General features: G+C 46.2%; 2 protein-coding genes across 2 annotated transcripts; both read right to left on the minus strand.

Moving 5' to 3' along the window:
* Positions 1-1,455: 1,455 nt before the first annotated feature.
* Positions 1,456-4,840, minus strand: magt1 (magnesium transporter 1). The gene is made up of 10 exons (XM_084699174.1): positions 4,694-4,840; positions 4,070-4,239; positions 3,869-3,986; positions 3,523-3,663; positions 3,132-3,272; positions 2,836-2,925; positions 2,674-2,737; positions 2,518-2,592; positions 2,243-2,333; positions 1,456-2,105 (listed from the first exon to the last, which is right to left on the minus strand). The coding sequence occupies exons 1-10, from the start codon at positions 4,778-4,780 to the stop codon at positions 2,090-2,092; spliced, it is 993 nt and encodes a 330-aa protein (XP_084555300.1). The 5' UTR covers positions 4,781-4,840; the 3' UTR covers positions 1,456-2,089.
* Positions 4,841-16,339: 11,499 nt separating this feature from the next.
* LOC146302770 (uncharacterized) lies at positions 16,340-21,464 on the minus strand. Its single transcript, XM_084698401.1, has 14 exons — positions 21,247-21,464; positions 20,576-20,751; positions 20,409-20,480; positions 19,747-19,836; positions 19,376-19,474; positions 19,227-19,274; positions 19,018-19,101; positions 18,174-18,865; positions 17,947-18,016; positions 17,493-17,579; positions 17,257-17,355; positions 17,022-17,108; positions 16,701-16,802; positions 16,340-16,585 (listed from the first exon to the last, which is right to left on the minus strand). The coding sequence occupies exons 1-14, from the start codon at positions 21,401-21,403 to the stop codon at positions 16,445-16,447; spliced, it is 2,004 nt and encodes a 667-aa protein (XP_084554527.1). The 5' UTR covers positions 21,404-21,464; the 3' UTR covers positions 16,340-16,444.
* Positions 21,465-22,309: the final 845 nt, after the last annotated feature.

Genomic DNA, 22,309 nt, shown 5'->3' on the forward strand with positions numbered 1-22,309 from the left:
TAAGACGAGCTGATGTGTTTTTGTGAAATGTCGGGATCGGTTAGAATCGCTCTCTACAGCTGTGTCTTCACCCTGGGTTCGAGCTTAGGAATGTGATCAGCTGGATGACCAAATCGTTTCAACAGAGTTGGCGGGTTGTCAAGAGTGGGTGTGTGTGTGTCCATTGTTGCAACCCGATAGGATAAGTTAAATGCATTAAACACATGGTCCTCTGACTCACACTGCCCTTCCTGTTTACCCCCCCAAACACTCAACCAGACTCAATATACTCACACATAAATGTTCATTTGGCAAAATCAACTGAATGCCTCGAACTCTTCTCTCTCTCTCTCTCACACACACACACACCATTATACAGGCTTACAGAAGTATGCTTGCCCAGGAGAAAGGAGTTTTCAAGCATAGTAGTGTGGTGACCGCCAGAGAAATACCCTGGATTGAAACAATTCTACTCATATCAGGTCACATCAACAGTGGACGGAAAGACCTGTTTCATGAATGCAACTTAGACCTACCTCACTGAGCATCTCCCTAATCTTTTGAAGGATTTCACGGATGATCTAGTGTGTGTTCTCACAGCTCTCTGTAACATATACCTGGCACACTGACCCTTTCAGACACAAACTGAATTGTGAAGTGTGTGTGTGTCTAGGGCTAGGTAGTGGTCTTTGTCCATATCCCGGAGGGCACACTCTCCCGAGGGAAACAATGCAGTCCCTCAGCCGGGACACACCTTTCCTCTCAGCCTGCATGGCCTTATATGGTAATACAGACAGCTCTTAGAGTGATTGGCTGGGCTGGATTCAGAGTGGGGAGTTCTGATTCTCCCTTGCCCATCAGCACACACCTGTCCAGACAGATACACCACAAACATGCCATTAACCTGTATGACACACAGGAACCCAAACACTCTTTTTACAATGATCTCCCTCCGGGTGATGTGGCCAGGGAGTGAATGGTAAACGGTAAACGCTTGTAAAGTAGCAGTCAGAACAAAGCCTAATGGCTAGTGCCTAATGGCATTATTCAGCACATTGCTCTTTAACATTATCCACACTCTTAGGCAGTTCTGAACAAACATAACCTTAACTCTTGTGTCCAGGCTGTTTAAATAATACATTTTATTTAAAGGTGCCTTTCTCTAACCCACCTCTCTACGGCCCATTTCCACACTATACTAATTTTAGAACCCTTCTCCACATCCTGACGTTTCTAGACCTCTTTTCTGCTCTTCTAAAGGCTATTTCTACCCCAACACAGGCCTAGAACTTTTCAATACAGTTTCATAACCCTTCTCCATACCTTAAGACAGCTCTAGAACCCCTCCCTCCACATCCAGAACAAGCTGCTGTAGGATGAGCAGTATTTGGAGAATGCTGCCACCTGCTGGTGGCAGCTGGTGGTGGCAGGGATAATTGCAGCGGGGCAACAGAATCACAGAGGTGACGATTTACATCGGTTGTTAAGGCACTTTAATAACAGAACGCATCACCTGAGACACAGGCCTGATGTACAAGGAAGTCCCATCCCGATAACGGTTGCATGTCGGTGCTGCAGACACTATCATAGCAATGACACGTGAGTGCTAATCTGGACGCCAACAAAGCTTCGTCACCATGGAACTGGGGGGTGTGTACTGAGTTGAAGTGAAAGGATGGAGGAGGTAGGGAGGGTGGGTGGGCCAGGGGGAGGGAGAGATTTACTGAGGTAGAACCGATCACAGTCCAGTAAAGCTTCTCCTCGCCTTCACGCCACAGCCAAGTAGCTTGGAACAGCGAGTGTGAGTGGTGAGTCAACACCGCTGCCTTACAGAGCAACAGACCACATCTAAAAGGCACACTGGCTGGACCCGACTGGAGGAAATGGCAAGTTTATAAAAAGGGGTTTAATGTCAAGGAAAAAAAAACGAAGAAAAAAAAACTGGGAGCTACCAATTGGTGGGGTGAGAGAGACACGACTGTTTGAACATCAAGGCACTTCCTGATTGGACAAACTACTCCTCAGTGGTGGTTCTCCTTCAGCTCCTATTGGCCAAGTTCCTCCGGCTCCTATTGGCCGATGTCCTCCAGCTCCTATTGGCCGATGTCTCCTAACTCATTAGGAAACTGCAACACAGACAGAGATTGGTATGGTGACTTGAGAGTGGTTTCTATGGTTACCTGGAGGAGTCATCAGTGGTTACTTGGGAGAGGTTATGGATGCCTGTAGGGGAAGCTCCAGCTTTGTTGAACAGTATCCATACCTGTAGGGGTATCCATGGTACTTGGCTCTGAAGATGGACAGCAGCCAACTGAAGAAGAGCATAACCAGGCCAATCCCTGCGACACACATGACTGGACAAGAGAAGGGATTTAAGTAAGTCCATTAGCCAACCAAAGATAAGGGAATGAAAGTCGTGGCGTGTGTGAGTGAATGTGCACGGTGTTGATCTGTGGGCAACGTAAAGACCTTTGGTGACATTACTTGTTAAAAGGACTATACAAATAAAGTTTGATTTGATTCCATTTGTGTACATACTCTTCCTCTTGCCGATATCAAGATCAGATGTAGCGGCTTCATGCAACAACACCATCCCCATGGTTACTGCAGAGTCTGAGGCAAAGGTTAAGGACCAAACAAATGAGTGTGTACGTGCATGTGTGTGCGTCTGTGTTGAGGCCTATGAAAGGATACTGAACAGAAGGACGATGTGGGTTTCTGCCACAAACTGGGCCTGGCTGCTTCCATGGATGTAGCTCTAGAACAAGAAACAAGAGACTTAGGACTATTAGAACACACAATGCATAAACACACACACACACACACACACACACACACAGACCCACAAGGCCTCACCACTTGTCCGGTGTTGGGGTTCTTGTGGGCGTAGGGGGGGCCACGGATGTGGTTCCACATCTGTCCTGACGTCATGATCAGAACGAAGCACTAAAACACAGAGCCAGAAGGCAGTTTGATCTCACACTGAAAATATATGAATCTAACCTGTCATTTAAAAAGTAGATATCCATCAAGTAATGTTTTCAAATAATTTTGGGCTGTTCTGGCAATAATGGTTTAGGGTCAAGGGTCAAGTTTGAACATTGTCACAGAAGTGATTGGTTGGGGTCAAGAATCAAGAGGGGGAGGGTTACCAGAGCAGAGAAGGCCCAGACATTCTTGTTGAACAGGAACTCTAGGTTGTTGCGTCGGAGGTAGGCCAGCCCACCTATTACTGCCAGCAGGAATCCCAGCATCAGAGGCCCTGCGTAGTTAGGAGGTCGGATCACCCTCACCTAACACACGATCACAGGTAAGAGGTGTAACGTGACGTGCTTCGAAAAACGCTTGAGACTTTGTTTCACCCCGGATTTCCGTTCCCCCAAGTTCTTACTTTGATCCGCCATACTTAGAACTGCATGAACACACCATACACTCAAATGATATTCTTTAGAGTAGAGAGTAGAGTAGTGCTTCATATGAATTACACTGTTCCAGCTGCGTCAAAAGACAAAAATGGAATATTGAGAACAAACGGTATCTTACGTGGACGTCGGTCCGGTCTGCGACCCAGCGAGCCAGCTGCTCTGCGGCGAAGCCTCGGACCTGCAGCTCATAAGTGTCGCTGCGCTTGGGCTTGCCCTTGGCTGGGAAGTTGATGAAGGTCGGAGCGGAGTTCATGTTGAGCTGAAACACAACCAAAATCACTGGTGCTGTGCATGCAAGCTAGGCTATTTGACTTAACATACTGTGTTTGTGTTGCGGTTGAAGAGACGCGTTTTCCCAAGTATTAGAAATGCAAATGGGCACCAGGTCTGACCCAGGTCTGATGCTAGATCCTGAATAAGGTTGTTACTTTCGGGCAGTAGGAGGTAAAACTTCAGCTATTTACCATCTGAAAGACGTCGGAACCTTCATCAAAATCCACCGTTGCAAAGAAGACCTTGTTGGTGAAGGCATTGGAGTAACGCCATGAGTTAGCAAGAACCTGGTACTCTTCATCGGCCTGCCTGCAAACACACAAGTCAATATTACACACAAACACCTACACGTGCGCTGTAACTAAATAACACACACATACACAAACACTCACTTGCAGACTCCACACTGCCTCTGTGGCTGCAGGGCTGTGAACATAATGATGACGGAGTAGTTTCGAGGAGGAGCTTTGACAAACCGACGGAACTTGTCCCCGTTCATCCGAATGACAGAACGTTTACTGGCCCAGTCCATCATCTGGCTCACCTTCTCAGAGAGCAGGGTCTGGGCGAAGGGCAGAGGTTATCGGACAGTGAATGGGTTAACTCCTTACAGTTACAGCGTATTCGCTGCTAAATTTGGTAAATCTAAGGCAAAGCAGAAATCATAGTGTAACGTGGTTTAGTAGCTAACTCGGCATTGGTTATCTTCAATCTTAGCTGCGTCCTAATCACACTAAGCTAAAACCACCACGTTGGGGAAAATACAGTATGTGCCGTCAGTGAGGTTACAAAGATACTGTGCAGAATGGCTTTTACAGTGTGCATTAATTATGTCAATACTTTCATATATGTTATAGCGTCTCGTTCGTACTTCAGCTAGTAGTACTGTAGATAGCCACCGAGCTAGCAAGCTACATTCACTAACGTCATTAGCTTAGCTTGGAACACATCGATTGAAAACCTTCATGTGCGATTTGCATCTGGTAAGATTAACAAATCCTTGCAGGATAACATACCTCCCTTTTCTTCTGTCCAACTGAAGGCACGCCATTGCATATTAGCACCAGAAAAAGAGAATACAAAAGTTTTGTAAACATTTCCATCCTACTATACTTCCCTACTGACTGTCACTACTTCCTTGCAAAGCCTTGTCAGTTGCCTATTGGTGGATTTCCAGCCAATAGAGGTCAGTAAGTGGTAGTGTGGGTGATTAATGGGTGTCAAAAGAAGGCCCACTAGAGGGCAGTATTGTTTAGGGGACATTGACCGTAGTCACTCATCTACTCCACACATCACACAAGGATAATATGTTAGTAACCAGAATCAATAACAAGCTCAACTTGAGAACTAAAAATGACAGTTGGGGTCTGTTCCATGAAGTGAGTTTACCAAATAAGACAGGCTTATGTCAGTTCCCTGACAATAGGCTTATTCGGTAAACTAGTTTTAAGGAACAGGCCCCCGGATAATCTGAAATAGTTTATTTTGGTAAAAGGGAATGTTAATGTATCTTTAGGTCACTTCTCTTTGCTGTTAATGATAAATGGTGTTAGGGTACCATCTAGTGCTGACAACAGCACTTTCAATTTGAACTGCACACATCACACATGCACAAACCCACACAATCACAAACTCGAGTGTCTGACACAGCAACATCTTCAAATGGTTTATTTGAAATAACAGATCTAAATATCATACAAATAATTCCTTAAAATATTTGTACTATTTCACGTCCAGCAATGCTTCACCAGATGCCGAGCACAGCTAAACACATGACTGTCAAATCTACAGAACAGGAAGTCACAGACACACAAACAATTTTCATTTAACATGACAGAAGAAATGAGTCTATCTAAAGTCAACACTTTAAAATAGTATTTATGTATAAAACTCTTAAACTTTCTATTACTTTTTAAAACACGTTTCTTTTTATGTAGACAAAACATATATTTTCTAGTGCTGTCAAACGATTAAAATATTTAATCGCGATTAATCGCATTAATGTCATAGTTAACTCGCGATTAATCACAATTAATCGCACATTTTTATATATTCTAAATGTCCCTGATTTCTTTTTGTCCCAATCTTTTTTCAAATTTTAATGCTCTTATCAACATAGAAAAGTGGTTCGGATTGCTTTGTGCAAATATTTTTTTCATTGAAAACAACATTGCAATCGCCTGGCTTTGACGAGGGGACAGAGAATTCGCATCAGCTGTGTGCTTGGCCATCAAGTGGTATTTCAGACTGGACGTGCTGCGATGATAGCTCAGTTTACAACGACAAAACACACAGATCACTGGTCTTGTCAATAGAACCATTTGGCAACTTTTTAAAAGCAAACTTTCCATTCAGAATCTTATTGGCATCCATTTCGGCATCTCGCGCTCGTCATCCACTCAAAACGTAACGTTAGCCTACTACCAGAGAATGTCTAATATCCGTAAACGGGCTCTGCTACTACTCTTTAGCCAGCTCGCAAGCCAAACGAGTGTTTGGCGTGCCTGTTGTTTTGTTTCCGGTCTAGCTAGATCCGGTGTGGTGTTGTAGTTTTTCTAACGTCGGTAGTTGTTGCAACACCATGTGAAAAAAACTACAAAGTTTGCTAGGCCAAAAAGAGCGTTAATCGCGCGATAAAATAATTGACGCCGTTAATTTGGGTTTGCGTTAACGCCGTTAATAACGCGTTAAACTGACAACAAATATTTTCTAATTACAGAAACATTTCTAACCATTCCAGGAAAGTTACACTTACAAGGAAACATACATACTTTCTCAGTCCAAAAATTGGAAGTCAATTGAAAATGGTAGCTGTCCAATGGATGGAGGTTTATATGTTAACTTTTTTGTTTCGACAACCACTCTAATTTGGCTTTCTACCTCATGATGAACGAATGGAAAGCCACCAGTGGAGTAAAACAAGCTGTCCTTGGAAAGCCTTCTCTAGGAATCTGTTGTTGCTCACCGGTGCTTAATATTTGAAAGAATGTTGGTCACCCTGTTTTTTGTAACCGGATGTGCTTTAGGAAGTCATACCCTGCTGGCATTATTTACTGTGTTCTGATGTAGGAAACTGCGACTACGTATTTTCTCCATTTGTAATTTCTCAATGTCATTTTGGAAACTAATTTCGTTGTGGGTCATTGTGGTCCCTATATCTCACTTCCCTGTAATAGGATGAGGGTCACAACAGGGTCCTCTCTCTCTCTCTCTCTCTGTCTCTCTGTCTCTCTCTCTCTCTCTCTCTCTCAGGGTCTAGAGTGAGTCCTGGTCTCTTCTCCAGCTCCTCAGAATGACAGTGACCACAGCACAGACTGTTCCAACGACAGCACAGCTCCCCACTGCATCTCTTACTGCATGGAACACAGAGCCAAGAGAGGGTTTCCCCTGATAGATTAAGTTAGTCTTGGCTAAACATTCACATACTAAAGTATTGTTACCCCTGTATGTGTATCTCACGCACCAGTACTCCCCACTGTCCTCTTGGGAGAGGTTGGAAATCGTCACAGAGGTGAAACTGAGAGAAACGTTGTATCTCCGGTCCAAGTTCCTCATGGTGATATCATCGTCATATGCTGAGTCCAGTATGACATATTCATCAGTGTTTCTGAACCACACAATGTATCCATCCACTGAGTCTGGGTCACAGCTGAGACTGACCTCTGACCCCTCTGAGATAAACACAGTGACAGAGGTAGACTCTGGACAGACCAGTAGTCTATATGATACAGCGCTTACATCTGTATTGCATGAATACCATCCTGAGTGGTTGAGCTCCAGTGATGGGATGACCAAGGAGTAGTTTTTGTTCTCTCTTCCATCCATCATGTACATCTCCCCTCTTCTCTGGGGCCTGGGGCTGGAGGTCTCAGATGGGCTCTTGGATGGAATGTCTGCTTTAATTGTCCCGTAAAGTGTTCTCCAATAAGCCACAGCAGGGTCAACAGTGTAACTGACACAAGGCAGGGTGATCCCCTGTCCTTCTGAACGAAGGTAGTAGTACTGCTGCTGTATATAACTGAAAACAGCACCGCCATATTTCTGCTCCTCCAGGGCCAAACAGATGTAGAGGCCGTCCATGTCGGTGTAGTTGGAGATCAGAAGAGAGTTGTTCTGTGTCACCTGAACTCGGCCCTGAAGGTCTTTCATCCCTGAGTTCAGGGTTTCACTCCCACCCACAAACACTGTCCTCCACGTTCCTTGTGTTAACCTGAACCAGGTGATAGTTGGGCTGAGGCCTGATTGTAGTACAATATCACATGGCAGCTCAGTAGTTGTGCCATTCACAAATATGAATACAGATTTCCAATCGCACACTGTGAGAGTAAGGTTCTTCTGGTATGTCACTTTGCTGCCTGTCCTGCATTCAATCCTGTAACGTCCAGAGTCTGACTGAGAAACTTGGATGATGTCTAAATATAAGTCTTTAGAAATGTTCCTCACTCTTAGTCTATCTGTCAGTTCTCCATGCAGAGTAGAGTTGACAGGGGAAGAGTCAGACGTGTTCCACAGGAGCAGTTCTCCATCAGCCGTGGATCTGGACACCAAACAGAAGTCTGCATTCTGGGTAAGAGAAAGGACATGTATTTCATACGTGTCTCCTTGCATTTGTAATTCGTGGGTCTCTTGTTCTCCATTGATATTTTGCATGAGAAAAGTCAGCAGAAAGATGAGTTTTGGGGCTGAAGCCATTTCTGGATGGATGTTACACAACTGTTATCCAGCTTTGTCAGAAGTGAAGATGTTCCCTGCAAGCTTGTGATTTATCATTTTGAGGTATCTTATATTGTGACAAGAATTGCGCAACAACCAAGCAACATTAACAGCAAAGGAGTTGCATAATGTCTTGATTAAAGATACTGATTGCTTTTGTCTGTAAACAAAGTGTTATGAGTTTCAGATGTCCATCTGTGGATTCAAATGTTTTGTTGTTGTTAACACAGTTATTCTTGAATGTTAGGAAATATCTTTAAGCTCATTAGTTGTTACTTACCAGCCAAGTTAGTAATGAATTACCTGGAATGAAGGATGTTGTCATGACAACACTACAACCACCATGCTAGATAGTAGCTCATGCTGCACTAAGAAGATAAAATGGCTGATGGGTTGATTTCACTCACCACACTCCTCTCAGAAAAAGATAATATACACAAGTTTACACAGACACACAGATACAAACACGTGATACAAACACATGTCCCTATTTCATTCCAGTTACATCTTCATTTGAATTTTACAGTAAAAATTGCAACGGTTTGATGTTCATGGTTTATTTGAGGTACAAGGAGGTGGGAAAAAGATGGTTAGAATAGAGAGTGAACAGCAAAGGGCACAGTACCATCCCTTGGGGAACCTCTGTGCTGATCTTCACAAGGTTAGACACACCTCTACAACCACTCACACTGTGGTCTTTCAGACATTCGACCACCCAGCAGACCAAGGGGGCTTCCACCTGCCTCATCTTCTCCCCCAGCATCCAAGGCTGAATGCTGTTGAAGACACTGGAGAAGTGTCTAACCCTAACCCTCAAACCACAGGATTCTCACTGTTCACCCAGCTCTATCCATGAGGGAGTAGGCCCTTGAAGGCGCTGGCCAGGGGCCTGAGGTGTGAGAGCATTAGCCCTTCCAGAGTCTTCCTCTCAGCAAAAGATAGTATACACAAGTGTCAAGTGTACTGTAATGTTTTAGTGTAAATGCCATGTGTATTATGTGCTGGACTTATGTGTTGAATGTGTCTGTATTGGGGGCGTTGCTATGGCCTACAAAGGCTGCTGCAAAGCTAATTGCCAAATACCGGGCAATTTACATTTATTCATTTAGCAGACGCTTTATCCAAAGGGCAATTAGCTTGATGGGAAGGGAGTGGTGTAGTGTGTGGGGATAGGTCCGTTCCCTGTATAAGAGGGGACGGTGGATGAATGCCGGGGGGAGATTGACACGACGGACGGTAGCGCTAGCAATTCGACAGCTCTGGCAACAACGGAGTGAGAAGGGACCCTGGGGAGGCTCCGGACGCGGAGAAAATGCGTTTTCATTTTAAGAACGTGGCTGCAAAATTTAAATTCAAATGCATTTCCAGAAATGTGAATTTGAGGGAGCGCCATGTTCTGTGATGTATCCTCTGAAGACCCGGCAATTCAATCAATTTCCCGGAAAATGTTGCCATGTAATGCAATGCATATGTGCACACCGCTCCCTACAGAACAAAATGGGTAGCTCGGTCAGCAGGGAGCTGAAGAAGAGATGCTACTGACGTCACTCTGCGCCGCTCAGAATGCATTTTCGTTTTCCATTTATGGGGGGTTCTTTGCGGGCAGAACACGAAAACGAAAATGCATTTCTGGAAATGCATTTGAATTTGAATTGTGGTCACGATTTTGTGTTTTCGAATTTTACATTTCAAATTGAATTTTGGTATCTATTGGCTGGGGCATATTTTGAAAATTAAATTTCAAATGTCTTTTTCGTTTTCATTTTAATTAAGTGAAAGAATGAGCAGTCTTAAAGAAGAAAATTAAAATGCAAATAGGATGATTGATTCCTAATTTTATTTGAGTCAAATAATGCAACCACATTATTAAAATGAAAACGCATTTCTGGAAATGCATTTTCATTAGATTTTTGGTCACGATTTGCTTCCATACCCTCCAGCCTAATCCAGCAGCCAAGCCATATGGGTCCGTGTACGTGAGTTTAATTCCTTATATCGTTATAACGGAACACGCATGAATACGAAAAACGTTTGTGAGTCCTTTTTTTCGTTTTTTTTGCAAAATCGAAAAAGACGGATTTTGACGTTATTTTGTTTTTTCGTTTTAAAACAACTAAACATAAAACAACTTTATATTTGGATTTTTCTCACGTGGGTGGAGGTAAGCGTGAAATTCCTGTCATTGGCCGAATGTGTTGACAGCACTACCTGTTCTTTCAAAGTAAAAGTTTTAAAACGAGAAAACAAAATAACACGTCAAAATCCGTTTTTCCGTTTTTGCAGAAAAACTCACAAACATTTTTCGTATTCATGCGTGTTCCGTTATAAGGATATAAGGAATTAAACTCACGTACACGGACCCATATGACTTGTGGTTGAGTGTTGCACGGCTGGCAGTACAAAAGTTGTTTTATAAAGTGTAGTTTTAGCAATTACTGAGAGAACCAAACATGCTGGTCTGTTTAGGTGTTCATGAGAGATCTAACCTGGGGGTAAATAGATGTAAATCGTGGTCGTGGGACGGGGGTAAAATGGACACGTATCGGGACTGTGCTCGGGACAACCACGATTTACAAGGGGGGGATTGTAACGGGGGCAAATGTAATGAACATGTATTTGGGGGTGGGACAGCCTGTCTTTCTGTGGATTGTGTGTGTGCTTGAGACGTCCCCCTGCAGGTGTCCCCGATTGTGTAGCTGATTGGCAGCCTACGGGATTGGTTGCGGCTGCCCATAAAGACCTGAGGTCCGCGACAAACGGGGAGTCTTCCTAGAGCCGCACCGGACGACGACAACCCGGAGAGCGGCGTCTGACAACGACAGAATCCGGGGCCCGCGCCGGACGACGAAAGACCAGAGTTCTGCAACGAACATTGGAGTGATTTCTGGGCGACGACGAGCAGTGACGGGTGCACGAGAGAGAGACATAGACTCGTCAAGCAACGGATCGAGCTACCCACCCTGTAGATCACCGAGGAACGGCCGGGACGACTACATCCCATCAAAATCAACGCATGCTTCTTCCATGGCCTAAAGGGAAGTTACCACACACGCATCGAAACATTTGGGCCGCCTCGGAACGGTTTAGTGTGCTCATTCTTACTTCCTTATCTCCAGCCGGGACGGAGTGGCGAGTGCACGGAGAATTACGCCGGGACCATAAGCGTGGCCGGACGGAGCGCCTCATCTACCCAACCTCTGGCGGAACTCTGATTGGCTAGGCCGTGGGTTGGTTCAGGAGAACCCTTGACATTGCTGGGCTGCAAGCAGTCCCACTGTTTTTAACTCTTGACATTATAGGTGAGCGACGACTAGACACCCCACTGGCTGCCGCAGTGCCTTGTTAAAGTGTGCGTTGCATATCCCCGTGCCCAGAGCCCTAGACGCCGCGCTGTAACATTGTGCGGTGGGGTTCGCCCTCTAATGGATTGGTTGCACTGTTGACACGCAGGATTGAAGTGCCCAATTGATCACACCTGTTCTCTTTCACATACGATTGCAGGGACTGTCTAGTACTAGTTTTGGCGTTGGTTACGGAGGTTGCGCATGGCTATTTGGGGTACCCTGGCACTTTCTGCAGCTTTCACACATAGTATACATGGTCACTGCCGGTGCCCGGTCTAGCCGTCTTAATTAAAAATCTCTCTTGTCCCATTTTAGACGATTACTACTTTTAAACCGTTTAAATAAAAGAGAACTTTTCTACTCTCACGTCTCTGTATTGTTGCGTACCCAAGGGTCGGACATTTGGAACCAGTACGGTTACATAGATGTGCCAGAATGCATAACAATCTCATAAATGACAGCCATAGAGAGAGGGAGAAAGAAAGGTAGAGAGAGAAAAAAGGAGAGAGAAAGGGACAGAGAGGGAGAGGAGAGAGGGAGTGTAGGGCAGAGGTCTTCAACCCTGGTCCTCGGGGACCCGCTGTCCTGCACGTTTTAGATGTTTCCCTGCTCCAACACACCTGATCCGAATCAATGGGTCGTTATCTACTTATGCAGAAGCCTGTTAAGAACCATTCATTTCAATCAGGAGTGTTGGAGCAGGGAAACATCTAAAACATGTAGGGCAGGGGGTCCCTGAGGACCAGGGTTGAAGACCTCTGGTGTAGGGGATAACCATTTGGTTTATTCAGAGCCTGCTTGCTCTCTGCCAGTCAATCTGTTAAAGATGTTTTATTCATGCCTCTGCTATCCTCTCCTCCCCATCTCTGTCTCTCTCTCTCCCTACCTCTTGTCCTCTCCCTCTCTCTCTCCCTCCCTCCCCAACTCGGCCCCTCCTTCCCTCCTCTTCAGTCTCCACCACTGTCCCTCACTCTTCCTCTCCCCACCACAACTCCCTCCCTCCCCCCCTCCCTCTACTCCAGCCAGCAGTTAGTAGTCTGTCGAGTCACCTGGAGGATAAAGCTGTGATGTTCCAACACCTGAACCAGGTCTGTGCAGTGTCAGTGTATACTTCAAAGAGTACGGCGGTGTCTGTTATTAAACCATTCCCTGTGGTTCTGTGTATGTAGGCTGTGGGTGTGGCAGAATGTATCTCATGTGTTGTGCACTTCCATGTTGTCTGTCTGGTGGTGTGCCTCAGTGTCCATGTGAATGTGTGTCTCTGTCCCCACTCTCCCAGTGTGTTGTTTGTTTTCTGAGGACTGGAAGAGCGTTTTCGAATCTTTCCAGAGGAATGACACCGCTCCTCTCCAGCACCTCACACACACACACACACACCTCCCCTTCTCCTCAGCGGAATTGAATATTGCTTTTGTGATCTTGCAGATGGCAGGGCCGGGGTCGTGCATTGTGTTTTGACTGCAGTTCCCTGTGCTGATGCAGGTGTGTGTGTGTGTGTGTGTGTACGTGTGTGTGTATTTCTTGCAGTGCGCAGGGTAAAGCCTGGGTCAGGTGAAACTAATGACAGCCGGGTCTGACTGTGGTAGTTCATTCAAATCTGATTACCGCCTCCGCTACCGAGCGAAGTGTTTCCATCTCTCTGCCAGAACCCTGGGTGTTCAGGAGGAACGGCACAGTCCAATATCTCCTCAGCCTTCAGACACCTTCACAAGCCTGCGCGTTTGAAGGTCATGAGGCTTTTCAGATAAACTGGCACCCTTTCTCCCGCTCCTCCTCTTCTTCATCCTCGTCCTCATCACCCCCCCCCTCCCCAACCCCGCTCCTTTTCTCACTGCTCCCACTTCTCCTACTTCCAGAGTCTTGAGATGTTGGCGGAGGGGGAGTGGGAGAGGGAGAGAAATCTTGCTCCTGACACCATTGGTATGCACCTAGGAGTGAGCCTTCTTAACTCCTGCTCTAATTGAAATATTCAAGACTCTTGTCTTTAATTGTGAAGAACAACGTCAAGGTTGTGAACTGATAAATGGAGCTCTGTTTCATCCAACTATAATTGCCTTCATTTGGCCCCTTAGTTTGGAGAGCAGAGAGAGAATATGCAAAGTGTTCAAGCATCGTACGTGTGCATGCGCTTCTGCGCATGACAGTGTGTGTGCACATGTGTCAGGAACCAAATCAGCCCCCTAAGGGTGTTTTTAGTTGGTTCCGTTTGGTTGCTATTTCTGCTCGTTTCTCCGAGAGTAATGGCAATGCAGATTTATTGTGAATAATAACTGGTGGATGAGGACATATTCCTGGCTGAATTGACCTGCCCTCTTCATCCAGGTGTCGGACACACCACAACACAAACAACAGCCTTAGCAAGCCTGCACCCAAAACATCCACTCGCAATGTTTTCTGATGATATGCTATCGATTGGATGAATTTGGCTTTGGTTTGAAATGTGTTTTTTCCTGCATTCTTCACAAGCCGTGTTTGATATCCCCTGAAATAGATAGATTCTCTGCTTCTTTATCCCATAAATCTACCGTTTCATCAGCATGTAAATGTGACCCGGGTAGAAGAAAGCTTACAGACCATGTAGATCTTTCTGTTCTTGGCTCTGCCAGTACGTGCCTGCCTGATCTCCATACTCACACACACACACACACACACACATATCAAAGCACAAAATCACACATGGAAACACACACTTACATAGACATTCGCACACACACACACGCACAAAGGTACACAACTCCTAAAATACACACACACAAATACACACAACTACTGTTTTCCATCATACATTTCAACTTGTTCCTCCCCAAGAGACATTTTGATTTGGCAGCTCGTGTTTTTGGAACCACACTTGGGTGAGGTTAGGTGTGTGGGGTGTGTTTATGTATGTGTGTGTGTGCGCTTGTTATTTCCGGGGGCGCCTAGGGGGACTGCCAAGTGCAACTGTTTGTTGTGTGACTGCCTTTTGTTGTGGAGCTAGCAAAGGTGGAATCGCTTCACACTGATAGTGACATTACATCAGTATCTGTTAGGAGAGCGCCCACGTATGGCTGCCCAATCATTAACCATCTACCATCCATGAGGACAGGGCCTCAGACGGGTCAGTTTACAGTAACATGACAACTCCACGAATGGCGTCGATTCTTCAAAACTCTAAACACAGTGAGCACAACATAAGTATATGTGGGCTAAACTGAGGATCATTTATCATTGCTTTGGCACAAAATGCATTCAATGACTACATCTTTCAAATTATATTCATTCTTTTCTCACTTCAAAACAACAACTGCCAAAACTCTATGTACCTACAGGCCAATTTGCACATGCTTACATGATGTTTTCAAAACTGTTAAACTTCAGTTCAATACAATAACATAATACAAAATTGAATAAGACAGAAATTTGCTACATTTCTACAGTAAAATTGTAATGAAATATATTTTGAATAAAAAAATTAAATGCTACAAAATGATCTCTATGGAAGGGTTGTGCCAGGTGAGGAAAGGGATGCAGAGAGAAGAAATCAGCCAACATTTGTATGGGACAATGTGGCATTTCACCACTCCTGTGCAGTCACCGAGCGGTTTGCAGCCCATCCCAGAATGGTGTCACTTTTCTTCCCACCTTACTTTAATCCCCATTCCTCAACCCCATAGAATAATTATTTTCCTTATGGAGGTGAAAGGTTTACTGTATGACCACCATCCACATAATCAAATGTCCCTTCTGGACGCAATGAATGCTGGATGCCTGGACATTGCCAGGGATGGATAAGGCATATTCGTTCCTAGGTGTATTGCCTTTGATGACATAAGATGTGATGTGGATGAGAAACCTATGGCCAAATGCAGAAGATTACAGTAGCATTCCTATTGCATCTGTATCAGTGGATGATGTGTATACACATTGTTGAATTCTGGAATTAGTGAGAAAAAAGATATATAACATATTGAAGCATACTGCATCATGTCTGATTCATTCCAGTAACATATATTGCAGTGAATTCTAAACAGTAGAGAGGTGTCCTTGTTTTACATAAGACAACATTGTATAATGCTACCTGTTGTTAGTGATTTTTAGGTCATTGTGTTGTGGGTGACAAAGTATGTTTGTTGACTGTCAACCTTGGCTAGTGTTATGGAAGAATGAGTTGATTTGAGATTTGTATGAATTGATTTGGAAGTTTTAGTGCATTTTGAATGTGAAATTAACTGCTGTGCCGAGTTGAAAGTTGGTTAGGAGAACTGTGTGAAGAGTTTTGAAAAAGTGACTTAAGTATTGAGAAATGGGTCCTAGCGACTGTAAAAAACTGTAAAATGTGTCAAAGAATGTCCAGAATGATGACAAACACGCGGCTCTCCCTGGGTGCGTGGGGGAGACCTGCAAGGCTACATGGCTCACGTGAGTCAGTTCAGCAGGAAGCTCTCTAAGGCAATTGTCTGTCTAGATACTGTATCGTCCACACCTCTACCTACATCCAGGCATCAAACCCCGGAGAAAACACGCCGTCTAAAAACAAACGTTTCCTCTCTCTTTTAATTTCTTTTATGATGAAAAGACCAGCGAGTGACAGCGGTGAAATGGACGTAAGAGAGGGATCGACGGGAGGAGAGCAGAGAGGAAGAGGGAGGAGAAACGAGAGGTACGTCCGTCCTTAAAAAGGGAAGGCGGAGGGATACGGAATGTCCCCCCCGGGGGGGTGGCGCGGTCCTCCTAGACGTTGAGCAGGCTGGTGATCATGACCTGTAGGTGGCGCTCCAGCTGCCCTCGCAGCTCGGCCACCAGGTGATGCTGGGAGGAGTAGTGGTCGGCAGGCAGGCTGAATACGGCTTCCAGAAAGTCCATGAGCATTTTCTGGTAGGAGAGGATAGCACAGACCCAAATGCTGAGGCCCCACACGTACACTGAAAGGAGGAGGGGAGGAGGAGGACAGAGTGGGAGAAAGAGAGCGAGAGAGAGAGCTCCTCACCTTTAGATTCTTCCGGTATGTCTGGCCCCGGGCTTCCTCTGCGTCCCGGGGGAGGACGGCTTCCAGCAGGCCATACAGCTGGGCCATGAACCCTCCTGAAACCTGGGGGGGGGGGGGGGGGAGTGTGGGGTTGGGGGGGGGGGGGAGTGTGGGGTTGGGGGTGGAGGGGGTGAAGGAGAGGCAGTTGGGAGGGGGGCGGGGGCAGGAGGAGAGGACCGCTGGGTCAAACGATAGCATTGACTTCAATGTCCTTATCTACAGTGTCTACAGATCACAATGTCACCGCAACACGGAGATGCCGAGGGGGGGGGGGGCACTCACAGTGACGGCTGGCCGGCGACGGCCCTCCTCCATCATGCCCAGCAAGACCAGCTCATATACCACGTCTATGACGTTCAGGTGACGGATCTGAAAACATTCACCACAACAGTCGCCTCTCAGGATCTAGGAAGTCGGACTCTAAGGATGTCATTTGAGACCCAAGGAGAGGCTTCAAGCCTGTGCTCCGTTTCGACGACAAAGTCAGTCAGGCGCGTTCTCCTCCCCCTCCCCTCACCTTCTCCAGTGCCAGCTCCTGGGCGATGGAGCTTCGACAAGCGTGCTCTGAGACGTAGGCCAACAGTCCGTCGTAACGGAGATACAGCTGCTCCTCCTCCTGGATAACGACAACAGAGTCACGACACCCGTCTCACGGTGACGTCAAAACAAGCTCACCCAGAGTACAGTCCCACGTGAGCTCACATACGTAGCCCAAAACACTCGAAACTCTCTCAAGTGGAATCGATCGGTCACCTTGTTTGCTGCTGTTGCCAGTCCTCCCAGCAGGAGGCGCCCTGCCTCACAAAGGGAGCTCCTGCTGACGGGGTTGGCGAGGAGCATCTGGTGACAAACAGGGAGGAAAACGAGAAGAAATCAACATAGCTAGTTAGCCACTTCACACAGAGAACAGAGGTGCCCGGTAACACTGCGAGCTCTAACACCGAGAGGTGCCCACAGTACACTGTCAGGCTAGCTTACATTTAGTCATTTAGCAGACGCTCTTATCCAGAGCGACTTACAGTAAGTACAGGGACATTCCCCTGAGGCAAGTGGAGTGGGTGAAGTGCCTTGCCCATGGACACAACGTCATTTGGCACAGCCGGGAATCGAACTGGCAACCTTCTAAATACTAGCCCGATTCCCTCACCGCTCAGCCACCTGACTCCCTTGAGCTAGCTAAGTAGGTTGGTAGCTAATGGGTACTCACAGTGAAGGCCTGTCTTAGGGCAATCAGCCTGTAAGGGAGGTCAATGAAGCCTCTGCTGGTGAAGTGGTAGCTGTGGAGAAAGAGATACCTCAGTCAAGTGAATAACCTGGACAGTTCCTGGAGCAATGAGGGAAAGCTTGCTAAAGCACATTCACTTTACACGGAATACAGGATGGTTTGGTGTCAAATGGAACGATTTCAGTTATCCAATCAAGGTCAGGACTAACTTCAGACACGGAATCTCAAGTTCCTCAGCAGTCAAATCGGCCATGCCGTCTTCATCATCGTCATTGTCGACATCGTTGTCATCACTGGCAATATCATCATAATCGCTGCCGACGTCATCATTATCATTGCCAACGTCATCATCATCATTGCTGACATCATTATTGCCAACGTTTGGGTCATCATTGGCGACATCATCATAATCACTGCCGACGCCATTATCATCATTGGCGACATCATCATCATCATTGCTGACATCATCGTTGTCGACGTCATCCTCCTCGTTATCAACGTCATCATCATGGGCAACAACCTCATCGTCATTGCAGATATCATCCTCATCATTGCAGATATCATCCTCATCATTGCAGATATCATCCTCATCATTGCAGATATCATCCTCATCATTGCAGATATCATCCTCATCATTGTCAACATCCTCATTGTCGACATTGTCCTGGTCCTGGGCCCAGTTTCGGTGGCGGTCCTCATCCCATTCCTCATCCTCCTCCTCCTCCTCATCATAGTCATCATCGTCCTCATCATCGTCATCATCAGAGGAGTCGTCGTCCTGGGAGGACTCCTCCCCGCGTGTCCGGGTGTTCTTCGAGATCCAGAAGGTTCTAGCCGTGGTGCGCAGGATGCCGTCTGGACCCACCACCAGGCTGGCCTCCATGCCCGAGACATCAGTTTGCTGGTGGAGAGGAGACACACACACACACACGTTCACACACGCTTCCATTGAAATGAACAAAGACTGAAACACCAGGAGGTTCGCAGTCTTCATATACGCCTGAATCAGCTTCATGAAGAACGTGGAGGTCATGATCTGTCATCAGCTCTTACCCTGCGCTCAGCAAAAAATGGGATGTCCACATCCGTCTTGGTGCACACGTGAGACTGGAACTGCCTCACCCGGCCGCCAATGAGCTGCAAGGACAGGAGGAGAGACAGGGGAAAGGATGAGCAACAGAGCGCTGAATAACTGATCTGGTCCAGCTTCACGTGCACCCGGACAGGACTCCCCACTGGTTATCTCACAAGATTCATCTCACCTGAACTCCGCTCACTGCCATAAAGGTGGTAACCACATAAGGGAATCCCTGCAGACCAACAGACAGAGGAGAGCACTTTGTCAGACAAACCTTGTGTGGCTCTGTGTGTGTTTGTGTGTGTATAAGTGGGTGGGCATTTGTAAGCTTACATTTGGAGTGAGCCTGGATTTCTGCTGTGACATGGCCCACCACAGCCTGGTGTCAGTCCCCCTCACCATACAGATGCTGCGCATCTGGATCTCTGTCTTCTGGGGAGGGGGGTGGGTGTGGGGTAGGGCAACCAGGTCAGGTCATACATAACAATAATGATAAGCAATAATAGATGAATACACGTGCCATGTGGTTGACACTTGATAGCCTGGCAGCAGACTGTCCAGAATGACCCAACAAGGGTTGATTAGACCCCGGATGTAGAAGGGTAAATGACGTGCAAGACTTCCCTCAGCCCCGACTCTGTGAAGTGTTTTCTCTGCGCTGGGACAGTTTGTGTAGGTGTTTGTGTGCAGGTTGTCTCAGTTACCTTGGAAGCAGATCCTCTGGTGGAGGTCCAGGAGAACTTGAAGGTGTGGTTTCTCTCAGAGCTCATCAGAGCTTCTCCACAGTAGCTTGTCTAACAACGTCAGGAGGAAAAGGGAGAGAAGGAGTGTTCTACAACCGCTTCAAGACTCATGGAGCCAAACCCTAACTTGACTTGACTTTACCAATGTTTTATGGGTTAAACTGAGAAAAATAGTTCTGATATAATGTATAACAGCATAATTTATTTTATTCACTTGAAATAACACACTTTGCATGGCTGCCTGACATGCAACTCATAATCATAATTATGAGAGAAGGTAAATGGACTCAAGAACATGGAACACTTATCATGTTCTCAACAGAGGTAAGTAAAACCATAGATATATATCTATGAGTAAAACTACCTTAAATTGAATTAAATTAGCCTCTGCACACCACTGTGTTTCCATGGAAACCAACTCAAAACAGAACACACCCACTTTACCCCCAGTTTATGACATCATCAAATTATCATCAAGTCTGAACAATCTGGAATTTTGAGGCAAATTTGCAGCAAACCGCAATTCCAGCAAAAATGTCCACCAAGCCTAATAGTGTATTGGATTAAAGATAAACTGTGTGTGTATGTGTGTGTTTATATGTGTGTGAAGTTGTTGCTTTTACCCAGGTCCAAACGGCCACAGGACCACAGTAAAGGGGGCTGTATTCCCAAGGTAGCAAAGGTCCACTGAACACCTGCAACACATAACACACAGAGAACCACAATGACCATGAAGGTCTGTCAAAATGAAGGCTCTCCAAGGGGCCTAGAGAGAGTGTGGGTGGGTTACCTCAGCAGGGTCCAGGGCCTGCACAGCCACAAGCTCCAGGTCTGCGTTCAGGATAAAGGAGGCCATGCCCAGCCCTACGTCCAGGCCCAGGCCCAGGCCCAGATAAGAGGCTGGAGAAGAAAGAGTCCCTCTTTCCAGAGTCAACCCTTGGCTCCTATTTCCCTGAAGGGCAGGGGCTGTAAACATGTTTAATCAACATGTGTTTGTCATGCTACCCCTCTGAGGCGACAGTACAGGAGTATCTGGACCAAAACCAACAGGTTTCTGGACAGTTTGTTCCCCCCTAGGGCATGTACCTGTTGAACTATTGATCTCCACCTAGTCAGACTTGTCCATCCACACTATCCTCTACTACTCAAAATACTTTACATTCGTAACTCAATTTATGCATTATTATATTCATATTCTCTGTGTTGATTGCGCCCGTTTTTATATTGTTTGACTTTATATTAGAAACTTGATTTTTGTTAAAGTGTCTACTAAGTCCAAACTAATCTATTTTCTTTGTTTCTAAAAAGCCCCAAATATCTTGAGATATGTCCCAAGCGCCAACACAAAAAACAACCAATCCAACAGGACCACCAGAAATTACACTCACTCCAAACTTCAATTAAAGTGTGTGTTCACCATATAAGTGGCTGGACTGGCCTCATACATATTCTCCTCCCTACCTTGTAGGTGATTAGAGGGCGTTGGGTCAGACGCCTGGTACCTGTGGTACAGGTAGTACCCAGCGGTCATGGTGGCGAGGCTGACCACTCCTCCGGCCAGGCAGGTGGAGGCCTGCAGCCTGCCGACCCCCGCACGGCTCCCCCACAGAGAGCTCATCTCCCTCAGCTAAGCTAGGTCTTTTTCTTGTCTTTGTTAGATCTCTGTGGTGCTGCTTTCTTCATTCGACGTCCAGCTTCTTCTGAGCTGCGCGTCTGTGTTCACCTGCTAGAACACCCTTCGGGGTCACTGTGACATCACGGGGTAACCACGGCGCCGTGATGTCACAATGCGGTGTGCTATTCTTGTGATGTTCCGGTCTTGTTTTTCACTGCGCTGCTGTAATTCCACAATATAACTATATGTTTTTATCTATCTAGAACCATCTTCTGGAAACAGGATGTTGCAATCACTGTTGTTACTCGATAATTGAATAATATCTAGACCCACGATCAAAGCTATACTGTATTGTAGATCAACATGAAGTTCAATGAATTTTGCATGCCCCATGAACTAAGTTCATGTTGCTCCAGACCCCAGTACACACACTTGGACACAAACGCACACACACACACACTCCCCTTCCCTTCACTGTCCCCTATGCAGTTCTCTCTTTTGCCACGCTCCCCATTTTCCAAGACCAGGAGATGAATGAATGAGCTCCACGACAGCTCTGATGAAGTCTTAATGTAGAGTACTACACACATGACTCAAGGGCAGTTACGAAAAAGGGTAGAGGGAGAGAGCTGGAGAGAGGAAGAATGAAAGGAAGCTGGTGAAAAAGGCCATAAAAAGACAATATATGGTGTAGGAACCTCCTCTCATATGAGAGAGGCATTGGAAATTGGATTTCCTGGTTCCTGATGAATTTGTAGCCAGACATTCACAGCCAGACATCCAAGTACAGACCCTCTACTGGACCCCCTGCAGTTTGCCTACAGAGCCAACAGGTCTGTGGACGATGCAGTTAATATGGCCCTCCACTTCACCCTACAGCACCTTGACTCCCCAGCATCCTACGCCAGG

Source organism: Hypomesus nipponensis, chromosome 1 (assembly GCF_054491055.1).
Source record: "Hypomesus nipponensis isolate SF chromosome 1, ASM5449105v1, whole genome shotgun sequence".
In the NCBI taxonomy this organism is placed as follows: Eukaryota; Metazoa; Chordata; class Actinopteri; order Osmeriformes; family Osmeridae; genus Hypomesus; species Hypomesus nipponensis.